This window comes from Delphinus delphis, chromosome 12 (assembly GCF_949987515.2).
Source record: "Delphinus delphis chromosome 12, mDelDel1.2, whole genome shotgun sequence".
NCBI classification, from domain to species: Eukaryota; Metazoa; Chordata; class Mammalia; order Artiodactyla; family Delphinidae; genus Delphinus; species Delphinus delphis.
In genome coordinates, this window is record NC_082694.2 from 11482737 (window position 1) to 11505076 (window position 22340).

The 22340-nt window shown below is 45.7% G+C and overlaps 1 protein-coding gene across 1 annotated transcript in view; it reads left to right on the plus strand.

Annotated features, from left to right (window-relative positions):
* ACOXL (acyl-CoA oxidase like) overlaps positions 1 to 22340 on the plus strand; it is a 366413-nt gene that overhangs the window by 36703 nt on the left and 307370 nt on the right. Inside the window, 8 exon segments of the mRNA XM_069541255.1 lie at positions 2852 to 2906; positions 2909 to 2934; positions 11830 to 11916; positions 12259 to 12357; positions 17692 to 17806; positions 18123 to 18206; positions 19776 to 19778; positions 20019 to 20091. Of these exon segments, the coding sequence (XP_069397356.1) occupies positions 2852 to 2906; positions 2909 to 2934; positions 11830 to 11916; positions 12259 to 12357; positions 17692 to 17806; positions 18123 to 18206; positions 19776 to 19778; positions 20019 to 20091 (542 nt within the window).

Genomic DNA, 22340 nt, shown 5'->3' on the forward strand with positions numbered 1-22340 from the left:
AAGAAGATTTGTCTTTTAGATACTCTCTGGGCTTATAAAACCAAAAATATACATTTTTGTAAAATTTGATTTGTTAACAGAATATTACATCATGAAGGTCTGATACATCAAGTGCTCTACAAAGAAGTGGGGTTTATTTTTGGGAAAACTACCTTCCTTCTGTTTGAGACTGAATTTATTAAACAAAAATGTAAATGGCATGGGGTATAATTTAGGATAAAATACAAGTTTGAGTATATTCTCCATACATTTATGGAATCATTATCATTAAAAATTACTATAAACTAACAGTCTGATATGGGAATTGAGTTTGGCTTGAATGTATTAGATCTAAATGAAGGCAGCTACTGATACAGTAGAGATACTGCAGAAATGTATGCTGAAAAATGCATTAATTATTGACTGATCATTATCAGTATGGGCAGTTCAGTATGCTGCCAATTGAATGTGAGGGGAACCTTGCCAATATTAGACATTTTTTAAGAACAGTTAGTGGATCGGAAATGAAAGAAGAACTGAAGAGAGAATTTACGTGTGGAAAAGATATTTAAAAATATATGCTAGTAAGGAAATCCATCAAATCAAGCCTCATCTTAGTTCTGGAACTTTTGCTCGATGTCTTGAGATGGACCAGCCCAAATGAATGCTTAAATCAACATCACAGCATTAATGGCAAACTCCTGCAGCATTGCCCATTGGATCTAATAGCAAAGATCGCGGTCCTGTGCAGAGACTCGGGAAGGAAAAGAATGGTCACGAACAATTTATAATGCTCCAGGATGGCTGCATTTGGGATTGGTTCTTTAGCAAGTGTGACTGCAATTTATTTCAAACTGGTGAGTAAAAATGACCACAGTTGGATACCACCAAAGACAAAGTCATTCTCCTGCTTCCACAGTGTAAATGGAGAGAATGAAATATGAAGAAAACCAAGACCGGTTGGAGATTCTGAGGGATTTACTTAGTCCTGATGGTTAAGGTTTGGCTCCAGCAGAGCAAGTGGTTTAAGGGGAGGAGGGGGTTGTTGGAATGAGGTGGGCTGGGGTGACTGTCAGCAAGGTTACCTGGGCACTGGGACGTGTTGGTGTCAGGTGCTCTCTTGCGACAAGGCTGGTGGTACAAAAGAGGGGTGGGCTGGCGATAAAGATTGGACCACCCAGGGTCCCGGGGCTCCCTCCAGCTTAACAATGAAGGGCACTGAGGGCTGGGGACAAGAGGTCCATGTGAAGAATATGAAGATCTGGTTTCTGGCCCTTTTTCTACCACTTACTAGGTGACCCTGGTTGGACAAGTCTTTTGACCTCCCTGAGCCTAGACTTTTCCATCTGTGACATGGGGTCAGCACTCCCTGCCCTGCTCAGCTCCTCCTGGAGGACTGTTGTGGGGATCTGCGGGACAGAGGGCCCAGGGGCCCTCCAAAAAAGCCCGTGAATATCCACTACAGTTGTTTTTTATTATTTGCTGGGAACGAACACTCCTGTGTGAGCGGATACTGGAGCCAGGCAGTGGTACGTGCTCCAGCCTTGGAGGAGTATTTTAGGAAATAATCAATACAAGATGCACTGGGTTTGAGCCACGATAAGAGTCATAAATGTTGACAGTCTGCTGCTTGATAAAATTAATAATGCTTGAGAGAAACATTGTAAAAACCTATGGGAGGGAAAGCAGAGTGTGTCTGGGGAGAGAGTCTAAGCCAGTATGGAAACTGTCCTCCAAGGAAGGTCGGCCCCTCCTCCTGCTGGTGGGGAGGTTTACACGCACATACGCACACGTACACACAGGCATACACGCTCCACACACATATGCACTCGTGCACATGGGCAACAAGCACCAGCTTTGTTGGCTGCATCTCAGAAGAGACTGGTGAATGAGAAAGGCTAGCATTAATTCCAACAACAGATAATTGGAATTACCTTTGGAAGAAATGCCACCTGCCTCTGAAATTCTAAAATAAAACAGCGACAGTGTTCTTGCCCTGTCCCACTTCTCGCTGGTGGAGAAGAGCGTGCTTGTGTAGCTTTGGGATTCGAGGCTGCTGTGCACAGCAAGGGAGAAGAGGGTAACAAAGGGGGACCGGACCTCATGGTTTTTAATCAAAGCCCTGAGATGCTCTGTGGTTAGAAAGGAAAGGGAAGAATACTGCTTTTCCTGTGTCCAGAATGTTCCCAAATCTTCCAAATCCTCTGTCTGGGAAGATTGTCCAAGACGTCAAGATTGTCACCTGGACTTGTGCCAGCTGCTTGCTGTTGGTGGGAGCGTCGGTGCAGAGATGCTGCAGGTCTGAGTTGCTGTGTAGAACCGTGGTAGTGGTGAGGGGGCCCAGGGACAAACTTGGTTAAGTCCACGTGAGGCCAAAGGGGAGTCTGCCAGGGGCTGGCCTCCATGCACATGCAGTCGACTTCCTGTCGTGTGAGAGTCTTTACTTCGTCTGTGGTCAGAGACCAGACGACCCCATTAAAAAAGGATGCTCACTACCATATATAAAAGAGATAAACAACAAGGTCCTACCGTACAGCACAGGGAACTTATTCAATATCTTGCAATAAACTAATGGAAAAGAATCTGAAAAGAAAAAAAAATATATGTAAAACTGAATAACTTTGCTGTACACCTGCAACTAACACAATATTGTAAATCAACCAGACTTCAATAAAAGTTTTTTAAAAAGGGATGAAAACACTGGCTACTGTTCAGTAGAGTGGTGGAATTATTCTTAATTTAAAAATTGCTTTGGCTGTGTTGAATTTTTTATTCTAAAAGTAACATCTGTTTATTATTTTAAAAAATGTTAATTTAAACGGTCAGAAAAAACCGTAAGGAAATCTTGACATTGGGTCTGTCATGTTTTCAGGCAGAGAAAACAACGAATTTTGTCAGTCGGAGCCTGGTCATAGGAGAAGTCCTCTCATAGCAGACATGGCCCCAGGAGTAAAGGTGAGAGACACTGGGCAGCCTGCCCTTCATGAACTGATGGGGTTTTTTTGTTTTGTTTTGGTTTTTTGTGGTACGCGGGCCTCTCACTGTTGTGGCCTCTCCCGTTGTGGAGCACAGGCTCCAGATGCACAGGCTCAGCGGCCATGGCTCACGGGCCCAGCCGCTCCGCGGCATGTGGGATCTTCCCGGACCGGGGCACGAACCCGTGTCCCCTGCATCGGCAGGCGGACTCTCAACCACTGCGCCACCAGGGAAGCCCAGTCGTGCCCATTTTCAACTGCATACAGCCCCTACCCTATTCCTGTCCTTCAGCAACCGCTAGTCTATTCTCCGTCTGCATGGTTTTGCCATTTCTAGAACGGTATATAAATGGAAGTTCATTAATTTTTGACTACAGAAAGATATTCCTTTGGGTGAATGTGCCACAGCACTTGGAATTCTTAGACTTCTCCATTTTTGCTGATCAAATGGGTATAAAATGGCATCGCACTGTGGGCTTGCTTTGCATGTACCAGCTCACCAAGGATGGTAAACAGAATAGCTTGAAAGGTGTGACTGCCGTGGCCCCTTCCTGTGCCCTGAGCCTCCCAGCAGGCATGCGGCCCTGCATGTGCCCTCTTCTCCCTCCCTGGACACCACTGCATCACCAAATCAGTCCCCACCTGTAAATATCCAGTCCTGATGTCCCCAAAGGGGAGAAATTATAATTAGAAAATGATGAATGAATGATCAGACAAGAAAGCAGGTCAATCATTGATGAGTCCAAGATGGAAACTTTCTGTTCTGCAATGTAGACATTTAAAAATGGGTAGGAATTAAAAACGAAGAAATCTGTGAGCACCAGCTGGGGTGAGGGCGCCCACCATTAGGTCCTTTGGGGAAAACTGGCTTCCCTATGAATTCATCCAGACAGGGTCTCTTCTCTCTGGGATGGGTTGGCTGTGGCTTCCAGAGAGAAGAAAGTCAGCTGAGATGCAGCAAATAGATCCTCCTCTCAGAAATCCTAGAGGATCCTGGTTCAGACTCATGATCCTCCGTTGGTGCTTTTACCATATGCCCACACCTGCCTTCTCTTTAGCAAGCCTCCGGTGGGCCATGACCATGGGGAAGTCTTCATAGGGTGTTGCAGCTCTCTGGGTGGGGAGCCCTCTCCTCTGCACCTCCAGGGTCTTGCACTGAGCCTGGTGCACAGAGTTGCATAGGGAATGTTTGAGCAAATGAGGGAGGGGCAACTTGTAGTTTCAAGCAGGACTTAAGAAACATTTCAACCCATTGCAATATGTGGACCTTATTTAGATCCTGGTTCAAACAACAGACTGTAAAGAAAAACTAGACGTCAGTTGGGGAAATTTGAAATTGGATATTTGGCAGTATTAAAGAATTATTATTATATTTGAGGTGGAATAATGGTTGTAGGGTCATGCTTTTAAAAAGAGTCTTTAGGGCTTCCCTGGTGGTGCAGTGGTTAAGAATCCACCTGCCAATGCTAGGGACACGGGTTCAAGCCCTGGTCCAGGAAGATCCCACATGCCGCAGAGCAACTAAGCCTGTGAGTCACAACTACTGAGCCTGGGTGCCACAACTACTGAAGCCTGCGTGCCTACAGCCCGTGTTTTGCAACAAGAGAAGCCACTGCAATGAGAAGCCCGCGCACCGCAATGAAGAGGAGCCCCCGCTCTCTGCAACCAGAGGAGGTCCGCGCACAGCAACAAAGACCCAATGCAGCAAAAAATAAATAAAATAAATTTTTTAAAAAAAGAGTCTTTATTTTTTACAGATGCATAGGAAATACTACGTATGGATGAAATGACAGGATGTCTGGGATACACTTCGAGATCATCTGGGGTATAGAATGGGAGAGTGAATTGGGGGAAAGATTAATAAAATGGATCATGAGCTGGGCATCACTGAGTTTATGATACTCTTCTATTTTGTTTGAAATTTTCCACAATAAAAAGCTTTTTAAGAAAGTTTTACTCCTGAGTATCCTAGAAGGAAATTTGAATAGATTTAAAGGACTGGATCTTTAAAAATGCTTCTCTGATCACATCAATCTCAGCTGAAAACCCCTTCCTGTTAGCTTTAGAGAAACCCTCCAACCCTTGACATGTCTCACAGGTTCTCGTTGGGTATGGCCCTACACTCATGTCTCCAGACACCTTCTGTGCCACGTAGTCCTACCTGGGAGATCTGCTGTCTTGGCCTTCTTTCAGTCCCTTGTTTCCATATTTGGACCACTCATGCTATCATCCTAGAACGATCTTTTCCCCTCCTTCACCTGCCTGACACCTGCTCATTCTTCAAGTCCCAGTTCAAGTGTCCTTCCTTCAGGTAAACCTCCCTCAAGCCTGCAGTTTAAATCCCACGTACATGTTGTCATCTGTCTTTGTGCCTTGCAGTATTCTGTCATGGCATTTACCCATTTTTTTTCTTATGATCACGTTTTTTTTTGGAGGGGTTTAAGATTAATTTTTATTGGAGTATAGTTGCTTTACAATGTTGTGTTAGCTTCTATTGCACAGCAAAATGCAAGGATTCTGCAGTATATGCAAATCAAGCAATGTGATACACATGATACACAATTAACAAATTGAAGAATAAAAACCATATGATCATTTCAATAGAGGCAGAAAAAGCTTTCGGCAAAATTCAACACCCATTTATGATAAAAACTCTCCAGAAAGTGGGCATAGAGGGAACCTACCTCAACATAATAAAGGCCATACATATATGACAAACCCACAGCAAACATTATTCTCAATGGTGAAAAACTGAAAGCATTTGCTCTAAGATCAGGAACAAGACAAGGGTGTCCACTCTCGCTGCTATTATTGAACATAGTTTTGGAAGTCGTAGGCACGGCAGTCAGAGAAGAAAAAGAAATAAAAGGAATCCAAATTGGAAAAGAAGAAGTAAAACTGTCACTGTTTGCAGATGACATGATACTATACGTAGAGAATCCTAAAGATGCCACCATAAAGCTATTAGAGCTAATTAATGAATTTAGTAAAGTTGCAGGGTACAAAATTAATAAACAGAAATCTCTTGCACTGCTATACACTAACAATGAAAGATCAGAAAGAGAAATTAAGGAAACAATCCCATTTACCATTGCAACAAAAAGAATAAAATACCTAGGAATAAACCTACCTAAGGAGGCAAAAGACCTGTATGCAGAAAACTATAAGACACTGATGAAAGAAATCAGAGACGACACAAACAGATGGAGAGATATACCATGTTCTTGTATTGGAAGAATCAATATTGTGAAAACAACTATACTACCCAAAGCAATCTACATATTCAGTGCAATCCCTATCAAATTACCAATGGCATTTTTCACAGAACTAGAACAAAAAATTTTACAATTTGTATGGAAACACAAAATGACCCTGAATAGCCAAAGCAATCTTGAGAAAGAAAAATGGAGCTGGAGGAATCAGCCTCCCTGACTTCAGACTATACTACAAAGCTACAATGCTCAAGACAGTATGGTACTGGCACAAAAACAGAAATATAGATCAATGGAACAGGATAGAAAGCCTAGAGGTAAACCCACGCACCTGTAGTCACCTAATCTGTGACAAAAGGAGCCCAGAATATACAATGGAGCAAAGACAGCCTCTTCAATAAGTGGTGCTGGGAAAACTGGACAAGTACATGTAAAAGAATGAAATTAGAACACTCCCTAACACCATACACAAAAATAAACTCAAAATGGATTAAAGACCTAAATGTAAGGCCAGACACTATAAAATTCTTAGAAGAAAACATAGGCAGCACACTCTCTGATGTAAATCGCAGCAAGATCTTTTTTTAAAAAATTATTTTTGGCTGCGTTGGGTCCTCGTTGCTTTGCGTGGGCTTTCTTTAGTTGCAGCCAGCGGGGGCTACTCTTTGTTGCGGTGTGCGGACTTCTCATTGCAGTGGCTTTTCTTGTTGTGGAGCACGGGCTCTAGGCACGTGGACTTCAGTAGTTGTGGAACGCAGGCTCAGTAGTTGTGGTGCGCCAGCTCTAGAGTGCATGCTCAGTAGTTGTGGCGCACGGGCTTAGTTGCTCCGTGGCATGTGGGATCTTCCCTGACCAGGGCTTGAACCTGTGTCCCTTGCATTGGCAGGCGGATTCTTAACCACTGCACCACCAGGGAAGCCTGCAAGATCTTTTTTGACCCACCTCCTAATGAAAATAAAAACAAAAATAAACAAATGGGACCTAATGAAACTTAAAAGCTTTTGCAGAGGAAAGGAAATCATAAACAAGATGAAAAGACAACCCTCAGAACGGGAGAAAATATTTGCAAACGAAGGAACTGACAAAAGATTAATCTCTAAAATATACAAGCAGCTTATGCAGCTCAATATCAAAAAAAAAAAAACCCAATCAAAAAATGGTCAGAAGACCTAAATAGACATTTCTGCAAAGAAGACTTACAGATGGCCAACAAACACATGAAAAGATGCTCAACATCACTAATTATTAGAGAGATGCAAATCAAAACTACAATGAGGTATCACCTCACACGGGTCAGAATGGCCATCATCAAAAATCTACAAACAATAAATGCTGGAGAGGGTTTGGAGAAAAGGGAACCTTCTTACACTGTGGGTGGGAATGTAAATTGATATAGCTGCTATGGAAAATAGTGTGGAGGTTCCTTAAAAAACTATAAGTAGAGATACCATATGATACAGCAATCCCACTACTGGGCATATACCCAGAGAAAACTGTAATTCAAAAAGACACATGCACCCCAATATTCATAGCAGCACTATTTACAATAGCTAGGACATGGAAGCAGCCTAATGTCCATCAACAGAGGAATGGATGAAGAAGATATGGTACATATATACAGTGTACCCATTTTGGATTGATGTATTTATTCACAGGTCTGTTGTTTGTCTCTTAGCACCACTAGAGGGCAAACTCCTTGAAGACTGTCTCTGTCTACAGTCTTGGTATGTAGGAGGGGTCAGTACATGAATATTAAATGAATGCATAAAATCAAAACTCTATGGCAGTTACTGAAAAGGTTAAATTTAGAATTACCATATGATCCAGGAGTTCCACTCCTAGGTATATACCCCAAAGAATTAAAACAGGGACTCAAATAGATACCTGTATACCAACGTTCGTGGCAGCGTTATTCACAGTAGCTGATAGGTGGAAAGAAACAAGTGTCCGTCGACAAATGAATGGATAAACAAAATATTGTATATACAAGTGTCTGTCAACAAATGGATGGATAAACAAAATATCATGGATATTTTGGTACCAGGTACCACGGAATATTATTCAGCCATAAAAAGGCACGAAGTTCTGGTACATGTTACAACATGAGTCTTGAAAACATGATGCTAAGTGAAATAAACCAGACCCATAAGGACAAATACTGTATGATTCCACCTATGTGAAATTTTGAGAATAGGCAAATATATAGAGATAGAAAGGAAATTACAGGTTCCCAGAGGCTGGGGGAAGAGGAGAATTGGGGCAGTTATTGGTTAATGGGCACAGCTTGTTGGGGGGTGATGAAAAAGTTTTATAAGTAGTGGTGATGTTTGCACAACACTGTTAATGTAGTTCATACCGCTGAACCGTACGTGTAACAATGGCTAAAATGGCAAACTTTATAGGTATTGTTATAGGTATTGTATCACAATAAAAAAATCTTGGAACACTTAACAAAAATGATGATTCACCCCTTTTGCTTTCCCACACATCATTCATTGCAGGTGAGTTGTTTTCTTGTGCTTGGACACCCTAGACAGTTAGCGGAACGTGTAGGTTGTGCCTCTGGTCCAGCCCAGGAGGCCGTGGCTGCCTTTCCTGTTGGTGCTGGAGGGAGACTTCCAGGGAGGGGACACAGTGCCTCAGGAGCAGGTTGGTGAGCCCTGGGTTGGTCACGACTTCCCCGGATCTCAGTGCCAGCCCAAGGCCCCTGCTGGCCTTCCTGGTCACCTGAGCTAGCCATCAACCTGAGCATCAATTTGTCAGCGTCATCTTCACCCCGCAGGCCGGGGCGCCTTCTCTCACCCGCCGGGTCCGTGTCATCCAGAGGCTCCAGGCATCCCTAAGTGCTTTGGACAAACACAGCTGAACTCACGCAGCCAAGTGCCGGCTGAGCCAGGGGCTGCTTGGAGAGTGACTCACAGTGAGGGGGTGGGAAAAGGACAGAGGTGCCAGGGAGACTTTCTCTCCTGAGGGCTTTGAATCCCCACTCTAGCTTGGGAGCCGGCCCAAGGTCTCCCGCCAAGCAGGCTGATGCAATCTGGACGGACTCTACAGCCCAAAGAAACATGACCTGCTTCCTTTTCTTCTTCCCCATGACGGCTAGCTTTTTGCCTTATATGAATCATCTCATTCTGTCTTAGTTTGCTTGGGCTGCCATGATAAAGTGCTACAGATCTGCTGGTTTAAACAACAGAAATGAGTTTTCTCACAGTTCTGGAGGCTGGGAAGTCCAAGATCTAGCTGTCAGCTGGTTCAGTTCCTGGTGAGGGCCCTCTTTCTGGCTTGTAGTCTGACCATCACCCACCGGCTCACCGTGGCGGCCACTTGCTGGGCACCTTTGGTCTGCCTGCTGGGCTGGGCTCCATGCCCCTTACAGGAGGCACCTGCTCAAAGTGTACATTGGGCCAAGGAGTCGTCTGCTTAGAGCCCTCCAGGGGCTCCCCCATTTGGTCAGATTCCCTGCTCTTCGGAGCATGTGGCTTTGGCAACACACTGGTTAGCACATGGGGGAAGAGGCCCACGTTTGGACAGACTGTGGGAGTCAGGGTCCCGCAGGCACTGCCTCGGTTAACTCCTGTAGTTTTCCACAAACCTCGGTTTCACTCACCCAGCCCGGTGCTCCTACTAATAGCATTTAGTGAATGGAGTCTTTCAAAAGGTCGCTGAAACACTCATTGTTTTCCCCTTTCCAAAGAGAAGGAAAAAAATGTCAAACCTAGGAAAACTATACTGTAAAGAACGTTTTAGCCACCAGCCAAAGAGATTTAAGGCTGGAAAATTCAACCTGTTTTAGTTTTAGAAAAATATTTTTCTTTAACTTGATTTCCAAGAGGGTTTAGGGGAAAAAAAATTTACCATCTGGATGGATTCCATTTTCCTGGGTTGGAATTAGTTATGCAATTTGCAGGGTCGGCAGTGATTCCGAAGAGCAGGGCTCTAAGAAATCAGGGCGTTAAGCATCTTCCGAGGATACTTGACGATTCTCCAAATGAAAAGCGCCTCCTATGTGAGATGTGATTAGTGAAGTTCGTCCGTCGCGATGTCAAAGCGTTTCACCGGGTCAAGTGGTTCAGTCTGAGTTGATGGGGCGGCCTTTCCGGAAGTTAGCGTCAGGCTGATGACACACGTGTAATGCAGGGACTGGTCCTCACCAGAGGCTGATGACAGTTGTCAGACAGGAGCATGTGAAGATGCCATTTCTGCCACTTCCCTGCAAGGTCTTCCTTGGGGGTCACTGTGTCCACTGGGGCTCATGCCATTGCACTGATCCCAGAAAAAAGGCACCTATTGGCTGCTATACTCGCAGGGTTCAGGGTATAGCTGGCTTCAGGGGTGGGTGTGTGGGACCTGGTCTCTCTCATCTCTCGGTTTCACCTCACCTTCATCCCCACATGTTGGCTTCCTTCACCAGCTCTTGTGATGGCAAGAGGAGCCCTGGCCTCCATTCTTCCAGGTTCCGTTGCTTCCAAAAAGAGTTTCTCTTCACCAGTAGCTGACTCGTGTGTCCCAGTGGCAGCTCTGATCGGACCCATCCAGATCACAGGTCCATCCCGAAGCATCCCCGTTGGCCATGATGTTATGCAGATCGGCCAGTCCTGGGTCCTGGGTCCCAGGCTCATCCTAAAGCTGGGTTGGAGGTTGACATTAGCCACGAACCACTTGGACTGATTCTGGGGGAACAGGGCTCCCCAGAGGGAAACTGGGGCTGTGTTTCTAGGAGTGGGGACATGCTGACCGGCAGGCACAGCAAATGTCTGTACACCTGAGCTCTTCCGTCTTTGCAGTCAGTCCCCTGCTCTCTTCAAATGGCCCTGCTCGAGCCACACCCTTCCTTCTCTTCTGAATCCTCGCAGCAACCGTATGAAGGGCTGTTAGGTGTCAGGCAGCTTGGGTGTGAACCCCAGCCCTGCACGCTTTCTCAGCTGCAGCCGTGGGCAGGTCACTTTCGTCTCCTGAACCTCAGTGTCCCCATCTGTCACATGAGAGGGACGGTGTTTTCTTCCCAGGGGGGTCACGAGGGTCAGTGAGTATGTGGAGCCCAGAGTCTGGAAGGCGGGAGGGCTCAGGAAGTGGAGGCTCGTCGTTCAGTGCATTTGTCCGATGGGAAAACTATGTCATTGTGTCATTGTCCAAGGCCCCACAGCCAGCTAGTAGCTGAGCTGGGATTTGAGCCTGGCCTGTCTCATCCCGAGCCAAGTGTCTGCTCGTTCTGCAGCCTGGCCTCTCCCGTTGACCTTCCTGTTTGGGGAGGGTTTCTCCCGGTACAGCTCACCTCTGCAGGCACCTGGGGTCGGTGCACAAACGCTGTTGCACAGCTTCAGTGTACCAGGCACTAAGCTAGACCCTGAGCAGACAAGGCAGAACGAACATTCAGAGAAGTCATTTGATGGGGTGAACCGGGCAGCCCCGAGGATGGAGGCTGGATGCTTTGTGCTGTAGGGGTGACCTCTCCAAGAGAGGAAACCGCGAGCTGTGTCTGCCGGAGGAACTGGGGCTGGACAGGCAGCGAGGGGAAGGATGTGGATGCCTTGCCGCTTTAGTGGGGCATATGGAAAGCTGGATGAGCTGATCGGTGTTCCTTGAATGGAGTTGGCCCGGTGGGTTTGGTCATCGTTAAATTGTTGACTCTTGCTGACAGTGGCCTGTAAGCTCCTGGTTTCCAGTGTGGAATAATTTGCTGGCTATTTGGTGGTACCATCAGGAAGCTCGGAAGCCCAGCACGTGTAGCTAAATGGCTTCAGCCGCTCCAGGCATGGCACGTACCTCCATAGGTATCATCTATGGAGAGCCTTAAAAATTCACAGTAGTTAGGGGTGTGTGTGTGTGTGAGTGTGTGTTTGCAGAAAAAGAAAATAAAACAGAGAATTAGTGTCAGCCAGAACTTTGTTTGAAATGAGAATTTAAGACTACTTTTAAAAATTGCACTGAGTCTGTCATATTGTTATCACATTAGCTGTCACCAGACTGAATTTTTATAATTATCTCCAACTCACCACTCCCTTTCTCGCCAACATTCTTAATGATCTGAGAGGTAGGCAATTAGAGCAGCTGTCTGACTAGCTGATTCCCTTCTAACACCCGGTAAACTCCAGGAGCAGAAATACACGGGGATGTTTGCAATGACCGAGAGGGGCCACAGGAGCAACGTGAGAGGGATCCGGACAGAAGCCATCTTTGACCTCTCTGCACAGGTGAGCATTCTGCCCGGGGTTCTGGCGGTTCTGGGCAGCGGACCTGTACACAGCGGACCCTCCTTTCTCCCGAGTCCACCTTCCCCCCTGCTGTGTGTGCTCTCAGGCGAGAGGGTGCTCAGATTCAGAAGAAACGCCTAAGTGCTTTAGTGGACGTAGGCTCAGCCTTCCTGAGTCTAACACCAGCCAACACTTAAAAAACACCTACTGTGGGACGGGCACTGCTCCAAGCCCATTATGTACACTCATTAACTTAATGCTTTGGAAAAACTCGGTGAGAACAGGACCTAATCCATTCTGTGGTCCTTCCTAACAGTAGCAGGTAAATGGGTGGAAGAGCGGTCTCTGTTGGCGTGTTCCATCGCACCGTGTGTGATGTGTGTGGCAGGAGGGCACTGTGTGTGCTGGGGCCTCCTTCTGGGAGCCAGGTCCTCGGTGCTGGCATGATGCAATGTCTGTACCTGTGAGCTGCACACAAATCCACATGGCAACCGAAATAAAATTTCACAACACTGGGACTTCCCTGGTGGCGCAATGGTTAAGAATCTGCCTGCCAATGCAGGGGACACGGGATCGAGCCCTGGTCCGGGAAGATCCCACATGCCACGGAGTAACTAAGCCCGTGCACCACGACTACTGAGCCTGCGCTCTAGAGCCCACGAGCTACAACTACTGAGCGCACTTGCCACAACTACTGAAGCCCGCGTGCCTAGAGCCTGTGCTCCGCAACAAGAGCAGCCACTGCAGTGAGAAGCCCGCACACCACAACGAAGAGTAGTCCCCGCTCACCGCAACTAGAGAAAGCCCGCGTGTAGCAACAAAGACCTGACGCAGCCAAAAATAATAAATAAATTAATTAATTAAAAAAAAAAACAACACTAAAATTTCACATAACAACCTGACTTTATTATATGGGATGAACTCCAAAATGTAGGTAAGACCCTCTAACTTGATGTCTCTCCACAAATGGGTCACAGCAAAAACCATGCTCTGTAAATCCCACCCCCGTCCGCATCTCTTTAGCTCCTACTCTCAACACGCTGGTGGGTGTTGCCTCATACATGTGCGTGTGGTGACTCAGTCGTCTTTTTTTTTTTTTTTTTTTGCCCTACGCGGGCCTCTCACTGTTGTGGCCTCTCCCATTGTGGAGCACAGGCTCCGGACACGCAGGCTCAGCGGCTATGGCTCACGGACCCAGCCGCTCCGCAGCATGTGGGATCTTCCCGGACCGGGGCACGAACCCGTGTCCCCTGTGTCGGCAGGTGGACTCTCAACCACTGCGCCACCAGGGAAGCCCTCAGTCTTCATTTTGGCTGAGGTTGTCCTTTGCTTTTTTTTTGTTGTTGTTGTTTTTTCTATTTTCTTCCCTCATTTAAAAAATTTTTTTTTGCTGTAGTATACTTGCTTTACAATGTTGCATTAGTTTCTACTGTACAGCAAAGTGAATCAGCTATACATATACGTATACCCCCTCTTTTTTGGATTTCCTTCCCGTTTAGGTCACCACAGAGCATTGAGCCGAGTTCCCTGTGCTATACAGTAGGTTCTCATTAGTTATCTATTTTATACATAGTATCAATAGTGTATATATTTCAATCCCAATCTCCCGATTCATCCCACCTCCCCCCTTTCCCCTTGGTATCTATACACTTGTTCTCTATGTCTCTGTCTTGATTTCTGCTTTGTAAATAAGATCGCCTGTACCAGTTTTTTCAGATTCCACATATTTGGAATCTGGAGTTTTGTTCCCAGGATTTTTCTGACCCAAGAATGCTAGTTGGAGGTGGTCAGCACTTAGAGTGACAGATGCAGGTGAGGGTTTTGTTGGAGGATGTCCTGTCTTTCTTCTGTCCTGATGCTAGTTCTTTACAGCAGCCAGTGATGTCCAAGGTCATAGTAAGAAGCAGAATAAGGACTGCCACTTTTTGAATGCTCCCTCTGTGCCAGGTCTGTGTCAGACTCTCTCTGTATAGTATAGTGTACCACACTCCGTCACAACAACAATCCCATGAACGTGGTAATAGGCCACTTCTGTGCGTTGAGCATGTGTGTTAAGTGCCAGGCTAAGCACTCTGCATGCAACATTGTGTTAAATGTTCTATAATGTTATAGGAAGATATCCTTGTCCCCATTTTACAGGTGGAGAAACTGAGGCTCACAGAGGTTAGGAAACCGACTTATGGCTATGCAGTTAATGAGGGAATCTCAGGTTCAAGGGGGATTGTCCTTAACAACTTAGCTTTCCTGATGGGACACTGACCAAACATCTTTGGGGTTTTGGCTGCCCCATTTTTTCTCCTGCAACCATGGTATTGAGGTCACCTTGCTGTCATCAAAGGGAAAAAAATCCCACTCACAATTCTTATTTATTTGTTTCTTCTTACAATTATTATTTTTTGCACAGAAATCATTTCCCCAAACAGCATAAATGATTTAGCTACCTGCTGCGTTATAGCAGCTGCCACTCTCGGCAGGGGAGTTGCAAAGTTGAAATCGTAATGATGAGAAGACGCTGGTGAACGTGCTGCTTCCTGAGGGAGGGAAGAAGCCCATCGTAAGCTCAGGCCACTGAGGGTTGGCTTGGCAGGGAATGGCTTTCTCCTTCATTGGTTTCTGTGTTTCCCCCTTCATTTCCCCTTTTAAATGTTAGAGCATATCAAATGAGCCCTCTCTCCCTCCAGGGCAGTTTCAGTCTCTTACAGTTTTTGGTTGGGCATTCCTGTGGGTTGGTTGTTTTATTTTTATTTTTGGATGATGGATTGAGTAGCAGCATGGAGAGTTTCAAGGTAAGAGAGAGTTTTATTTTTACAGTTTAGGCAAAATCGAAAAAATAAATGAGGCTAAGAGCTCTCTGGCCAAGGCCGTCTCTTTTAGTGCTTGCAGGACTGACCGTTTTGTTGGCCTTCAACAGTTAATTATAATAGGAACCGACACACATGGCGTGCATTATTTAGATCCAGCTTTTAAAAAAATTTTATTTGAGTATAGTTGATTTGCAATGTTGTGCTAGTTTCAAGTGTACAGCAAAGTGAATCAGTTATACATATACGTATGTCCACTCTTTTTTTTTTTTAGATTCTTTTCCTATATAGGCCATTACAGAGTATTGCACAGGAGTTCCCTGTGCAATACGGCAGGTTCTTATTAGTTATCTATTTTATATATAGTAGTGTGTGTGGGACTGACATAGATCCAGCTTTAATGCCAGAGTTTTGGCTAAGGCAGACTTTCCAAATCAAGTATTTTTGCCAGAAGTGACAAATTTCCCTTCCCAGAGTAGATCAGATGCTGATGGGAACAGATGGCCTTCTGTCCTCTCCCTGCCCCACCAGAGCTTTTCTGCCAGGCCAGCCTTTCTCTGCTACTTCCCTTCCCACCCTAAGGTGTTAGCATCCCCTTACCACATGAGTTTTGTTGTTTGTTACTGCACCCACCAGAGTCACAATAACTCCTTTCTTTAAGAAGTCCTGGCTGGCCTGATAAGGGCAGCAGCCTCCAGAGACTTAAAAAGAGCTTGTCCATTTATGTTTCTGAAAAGCCCTCGCCTGTGTTAAAAGTTTCTCTGTGCACACATGTGTCAGGGAATGTTTCCTTGGGCTCCAAGACTGTATTTCTTGGCCAGAGGGAAAGTGCAGTCTGTATACTTAAAAATCTGAAATCTGAGATGATCTTTACATGATCAATAGCTTGTCGGTTTGGTTCGGCCACATCTTCCATATTGTCAGCTTTGATTAAATTTGCTGTTCTGCCTTTTCACCATTCCACCCTCCCTCCCCGGCCCCCCACCCACCCGGAACTCTCCGACCTGTCCCAGGTACCTGGTGTCCAGAACTGGCAGTTATGGTCCGTCTCTCCTTAACACGAGGTTGAAGGGTATCCCAGGTGGTAAGCAGAAGGAGGGAGGACCCAGAAGTGAATGGGGGCATTTCCATGGTGATCCTGTTCTAGCTCCTGGAGAGAAAGAAAAAGAAGGCAGAGTTTTGAGCAGAGTGAAAACAAAAAAATACATTTTTTCCCTCTGCTTATTCCTGACCAGTACTAACTTCGGACTGTTTTGAGCTGGAATCCTTGGTCATATCATGGAGATGAGCTAGATGGCATGTTCTAAGATTCTTTCCCTAATAAGATAGAGAATTGTTGACAAATGCTTTTTGGTTTAAGGGCTTATCCATATGAGCTTTTTTTGCGGTACCCGGGCCTCTCACTGCTGTGGCCTCTCCCGTGGCGGAGCAGAGGCTCCGGACGCGCAGGCTCAGCGGCCATGGCTCACGTGCCCAGCCGCTCCGCGGCATGTGGGATCTTCCCGGACCGGGGCACGAACCCGTGTCCCCTGTACCGGTAGGCGGACTCTCAACCACTGCACCACCAGGGAAGCCCCATATGAGCTTTTGAGGGAACCTTTCATTATTATATTCATTGATGAGGAAAATGGAGAGGCAGGTTCTGAAACAATCATCCCAAGGCTTAAATGAGGTATTTCTTTTTATAAAAATCAAAATTGTCTGGGCTGAGATTCTAATCAATGGTAGGAATGGGTCACGGTTGCCTAGTAGTCTTGTTTGCGTCCCGGTGTACACATTTAACCTTTGGTTAGTTAGTGGCCATTTAAACAACAGACCCATACCTTAAAGGCAAGAATGTTCAAGACCCAGGAAACAGTGGAGGTCATGAGGAACCAAGCGATTGGTCCAGAAGGGGCAATGCCCAGTAGACAAAATGAAATACATAGACATGGACTCATCTAACTAGGGGCCCTAGATCACTGGATGTTCCATCCTTTCTTGTCAATCTCGAAGGTGGAGTGTTTGGGGGCAAGGGGTGTGTGCAGAGCTGAATACATATCAGCAGGGCTTTTAGGGGTTTGGTGCTGATTATTTAGAAGTCAGAAACTCAGTGTGGAGTAGTCTAGAGAGAAAGAAGCACAATGAAGAAAGCCTTTATACATTAAAGCCATAGGCTCAGACAAATAGTACACATGCCCGTGCAACATTACAAAGAAGAGAGAGCCGGAAGAAGTGAATGAACAACTTTCATCCATTGAAAAGTGGCAACGTATTTTCCTGATTGGAATATTCATTGACAAAGCACTTTAATTTCCAGTCATTTTCAGAGTTAAGGTGGAGGTGAACAGTGCACGCTGCAGTGATAGCTTGGTGGTGTTGAGCTCACGAGGTTGAATTAGGCGACTCTGGGTCGTCTGCTCCTTTTCTGTGAAATCACCCGAGTGGGTACAGGTACACAGTATGGGTCTGCTTCATAGTGTTCATTGCACTGAACCCAGGAGTTGAAATGAGCCATAAGAAAGAGAACTCTGTTGCTTTGGTTTCTGTTTAGGAGTTTGTAATCGACACACCATGTGAAAATGCTGAGAAGATGTACATTGGAAACGCCATGTACGGGAATTATGCAGCGGTCTTGGCCCAGCTCATCATAAACGGAAGATCTCAAGGTTTGTTACTGACACAGAAACCTAGGATATTTCCCTTTACTAGTACTATTCTCCCGTGAGTACTTTACACAGAAAACCCATCTCAGAGGGCTGTTTCTACCTTGTAAAAAAATTCAGCACTAACATTAACATTATCTCCTAAATATACATGATGAGACGATTTATCATTACATTCAACATTAGACACTATAACAGGCAGTGCACAGTCATAGAACAAAATGAATTTCAAGATCAACATAATTGTACAGTGTCCCAGGAAATGAGCAAAGCTTTGATCATATCTTTAGAGACCTTAGTGTCTCTTCACCTTCCTCAGGACCCCACTGTTTCATCGTTCCTGTCCGCGATGAAAATGGAAGCATGTACCCAGGAGCGACAGCTATTGATATGATGTATAAAGGTGTGTCCCCAGGTGACCCCTCTCCCACCCTTCTTTGCACTTTCTGCCTGTTCCCTACCCCACCCAGTGAGAATCTAACCTAACTCACGAAAGCAGTGAAGGCAGAGCAGACTCTGGTTTTGAAGCCTGGTTAGTCTTCTGTGTATGGCAGTTAGGGAAGGTTGCAGACTGCCATTTATGAACACGCATTGGTCCCATTTCTCCCAGCCTCTCGTGTTTACTAGTCATGAGGCAGCTCTGTCCCCAGCTGTATCGTCTCCTCTCTCCTTCTTGGACTTGTGGGCCCTCAGAGGGCAGATTGAGGTTCTCTCTTTCATGGCCCAGAGCCACCAGCCTCAGTGGGTCCTAAGGATTGCCTCTGTGGACTGGTTTGCTAGGGCTGTGGTACTCACACTGAGTGGCTTAAACAACAGAAATGTATCGACTCACAATTGTGGAGGCTACGAGCCCGAGGTCAAGGTGTCAGGGGAGTTGGTTCTGAGGGCTGGGATGGGGAGGGTATTCTCCAGACCTCTCTCCTTGGCTTGTATGTGGCCATCTTCATGTTCACATGGCATGCTCCCTTTGTGCCTGTGTCCAATTTCCTCTTTTTTATAAGGACACCGGTCATTTGAATGAGGGCCCACAAATGCCCTCATTTTAACTTGATCGCCTCTGTACAGACCCTTTCTCCAAATAAGGTTACATTCACGGGTACTAGGGGTGAAGACTGCAACATATGAATCTTGGGGGAGACACAATGCAACCCAGAATGCTTGGTGAGAGCAGGCCATGCCTGTGGGCTCCACTGGGTATCCCCAGCCAAGTGAAGCCAAGGGAAAAAAGAGAGAAGAAAGAGCAGAAGAGAAGGGGGAGGAGACGATCCTTTGGAGGATGGGGCTAAGCTCACCCTGGCCCCGTAGGGATACTGAGCACCGCGTGCCTGCAGGAATGGGCTGCAAGTGCTTTAGGTGACTGAGGCCCTGATCCCTTGAAAACACCTGGCGTGTCAAGTGCTGTTGAGGGTAGAGGGCTCACGCAGCCCTCGTGACGTGGCGCCAGGCATTCATGACACTGGCAAACCCAGAAAGTCTGAGCTGGTCTCCTTGTAAGCTCGTAAGTACCACTGTGACCTTGTCCAGGGGTGATGTTCTAAATAAGACCTGCGCTAGAGAAAGATCTTTTCTCCCAGAGTAAGTCTCCCTAAGTGTGAGATGAACAAAAGATAGACCCCAGATTCCGACAGGTGTCCTGAGGAAATGGGTCTGGCAGATTTTAAGAAACTTCTTGGGAGGTGGTCGCCCTACCCACCCACTGCTGTCTCTCTGGCCGCTTCCCAATGTCTTCTAGGCATTTGCTGTCACAAATTCACCCCGTGTTCTGGGGAGGAAGCACCGAGAAGGGGGAGGAATTTGAGTTCTGTGTCACTGGGGGGCGTAAGGGGCTTTCCTCCTCCTCTGTGTTCAGTCTGATGTTCTTTCAGTTGCCTAGAATTCTCCCTTTTCTAGTCACAGCAACTGCTCAGGTGGGAAGCTGTGTCCCCGCCAGACCCCACCCCCCAGCTGGCCTCAGAGCAGGTGGGCTGCACAGAGGGTCTAGCATTTTCTCCTCTATTCTTGGTAGGGAGGAGGGGGCTGGAGAAGCAGGTACCACTCTTCATGGAAACGAGCAAACAGCATCCCCACCCCAAATAAGAAAGCAGCAACAATTCTGGAAGTGAGATAAAGGGCTTTGCGTTTTAGCAGCGACAGACCTGGGAAGTGGCTCGGACAGTATTTCTGATGCACATAAACTTGGCCCCCTACAGCTCCGTTTCCCGTCTGCTCTCTCTAGGTCTGCATGGTGTTGATACCGGGATTCTGAGATTTGACAAGGTTCGGATACCAAGGGAGAAGCTGCTGGATAAGTGAGTAGTTGTCTCCTTAACTCGGACTTGCTGTGCGTGGGAGCCCTTTGCCCTCCTTCCCAGGCCTGGTTCCTGGGTCTCATGGGCTGTACATCCAGAGTGTCTTCTCATAACCTCTCCTACAATTTTACTGACAATTAATTGAGAAATGTAGATAAGCAAATCAAAAAAAATTAAAATTATCCCAAATGCTATCACCCAGACACAATGTTTGTTATACTTTCATATATAACACTTTAGACTTTTCTCTATGAGGTTATATCTAATGAGAGAGAGAGATGTTTGATTTTCACTGAATGAGGTCCACTTAGAAATTCTATTTTTTATAACTTGTAATTTCTGTTTAACATTATATGTCCAGTGTTTCTGTGCAACAGTAAATACACATAGGCATTATCATTTTTATTTTTATTTATTTTATTTTTGGCTGTGTTAGGTCTTCGTTGCTGTGCACAGGCTTTCTCTAGTTAGGGCGAGCGGGGGCTACTCTTCATTGCGGTGCGCGGGCTTCTCATCGTGGTGGCTTTTCTTGTTGCGGAGCACGGGTTCTAGGCACGCAGGCTTCAGTAGTTGTGGCACACGGGCTCAGTAGTTGTGGCTCGCGGGCTCTAGAGTGTGGGCTCAGTAGTTGTGGTGCACGGGCTTTGTTGCTCCGCGGCATGCAGGATCTTCCCGGACCAGGGATAGAACCCATGACCCCTTCACTGGCAGGCGGATTCTTAAACACTGCGCCACCAGGAAGCCCCTATCATTTTTAATATTGCCATAATAGACTGTTAAATGATCTATAAGTTATGTATGAATCCCTTATTGTTGGTATTTAGATTATTTCCTTAAAAAAATTTTTTTTGGTTATCATAAAATAATTGGTGTTATTGCCTCCTTTGTGGATGACAGGAGGTAAGGTACCATCCTTCTGCTTCAGAGGCTGTTCTAACCAGTACTGATTGGATAATATCAGAGGTGCTTAGTGTCATTTCCCAGCATCGCTCAGTGAGGTCAGATGGGTGAAAGAACGAGATGAAGTTTGCTTCTACAAGTGCATTCCAGGGATGGAGCCCCAGGGGTTCACTATGCTCTTTGCAGAGGCTAAGAAACACCAATTAACTTTACTTTTCTCAGCAGCATTTCATGTATCCAATAAAAATCCTGAACTACAGTGATATTTAAATTTGTGAAGAAGCAAGCCATCAGACTTGCTGCTTGCTTTCCTATAGATTTTCCTTTAACACTTTACTCCTTTTTACTTTTTATTTTTAATTAATTTTTATTGGAATATAGTTGATTTACAACGTTGTGTTAGTTTCAGGTGTACAGCAAAGTGAATCAGTTATACATATACATATATCCACTCTTTTAGATTCTGTTCCCATATAGGTCATTACAGAGTATTGAGTAGAGTTCTCTGCGCTATACAGTAGGTTCTTATTAGTTATCTACTTTATATATAGTAGTGTGTATATGTCACTCCCAGTCTCCCAGTTTATCCCTCTCCTCCCTTTCACCCCTGATAACCATAAGTTTGTTTTCTACATCTGTGACTCTATTTCTGTTTTGTAGATAGGTTCATTTGTACCATTTTTTAAGAGTCCACGTGTAAGTGATATCATGTGTTATTTGTCTTTGTCTGACTTCACTTAGTATGGCAATCTCTAGGTCCATCCATGTTGCTGCAAATGGCATTATTTCGTTCTTTTTTATGGCCGAGTAATATTCCATTGCATATATGTACCACATCTTCTTTATCCATTCCTCTGTTGATGGGCATTTAGGTTGCTTCCATGTCCTGGCTACTGTAAATAGTGCTGCAATGAACACTGGGGTAACTTTACTCCTTTTTACTGCCTGCAAGTTCTTGCCAGTAAATAAACATCACAGATGCCAAAAGTTTAAGGAAGATATGGTGGAAACAAACTTAAAATGGACCAAATTCTGGTTGACATTTTTCCCTCTGGGAATTGGTAAGAAATGAAATGGAAACAACAAAAGCATCTTTGTAGTTGTCCTGGTGGGTGATGAAGGCCCCAGGCCTCCTCAGGAATGACCAGTGCCCATGCCAGCAAATCATAGGACCACCAGCCTTCCCCAGAGGTGCCTGTGCCTCTCCTGGTGACTAATCAGCATCACTCCACTCCTGGAGGTGGGGAGAGGGAAGGAAAGCCACAGATTGGGAGCTCTCCATTTTTCACCCATACTAACAGGATCTTAGTGGACTGGACAGTCCTCGGCCAGAACCTGGACCCGCTGGC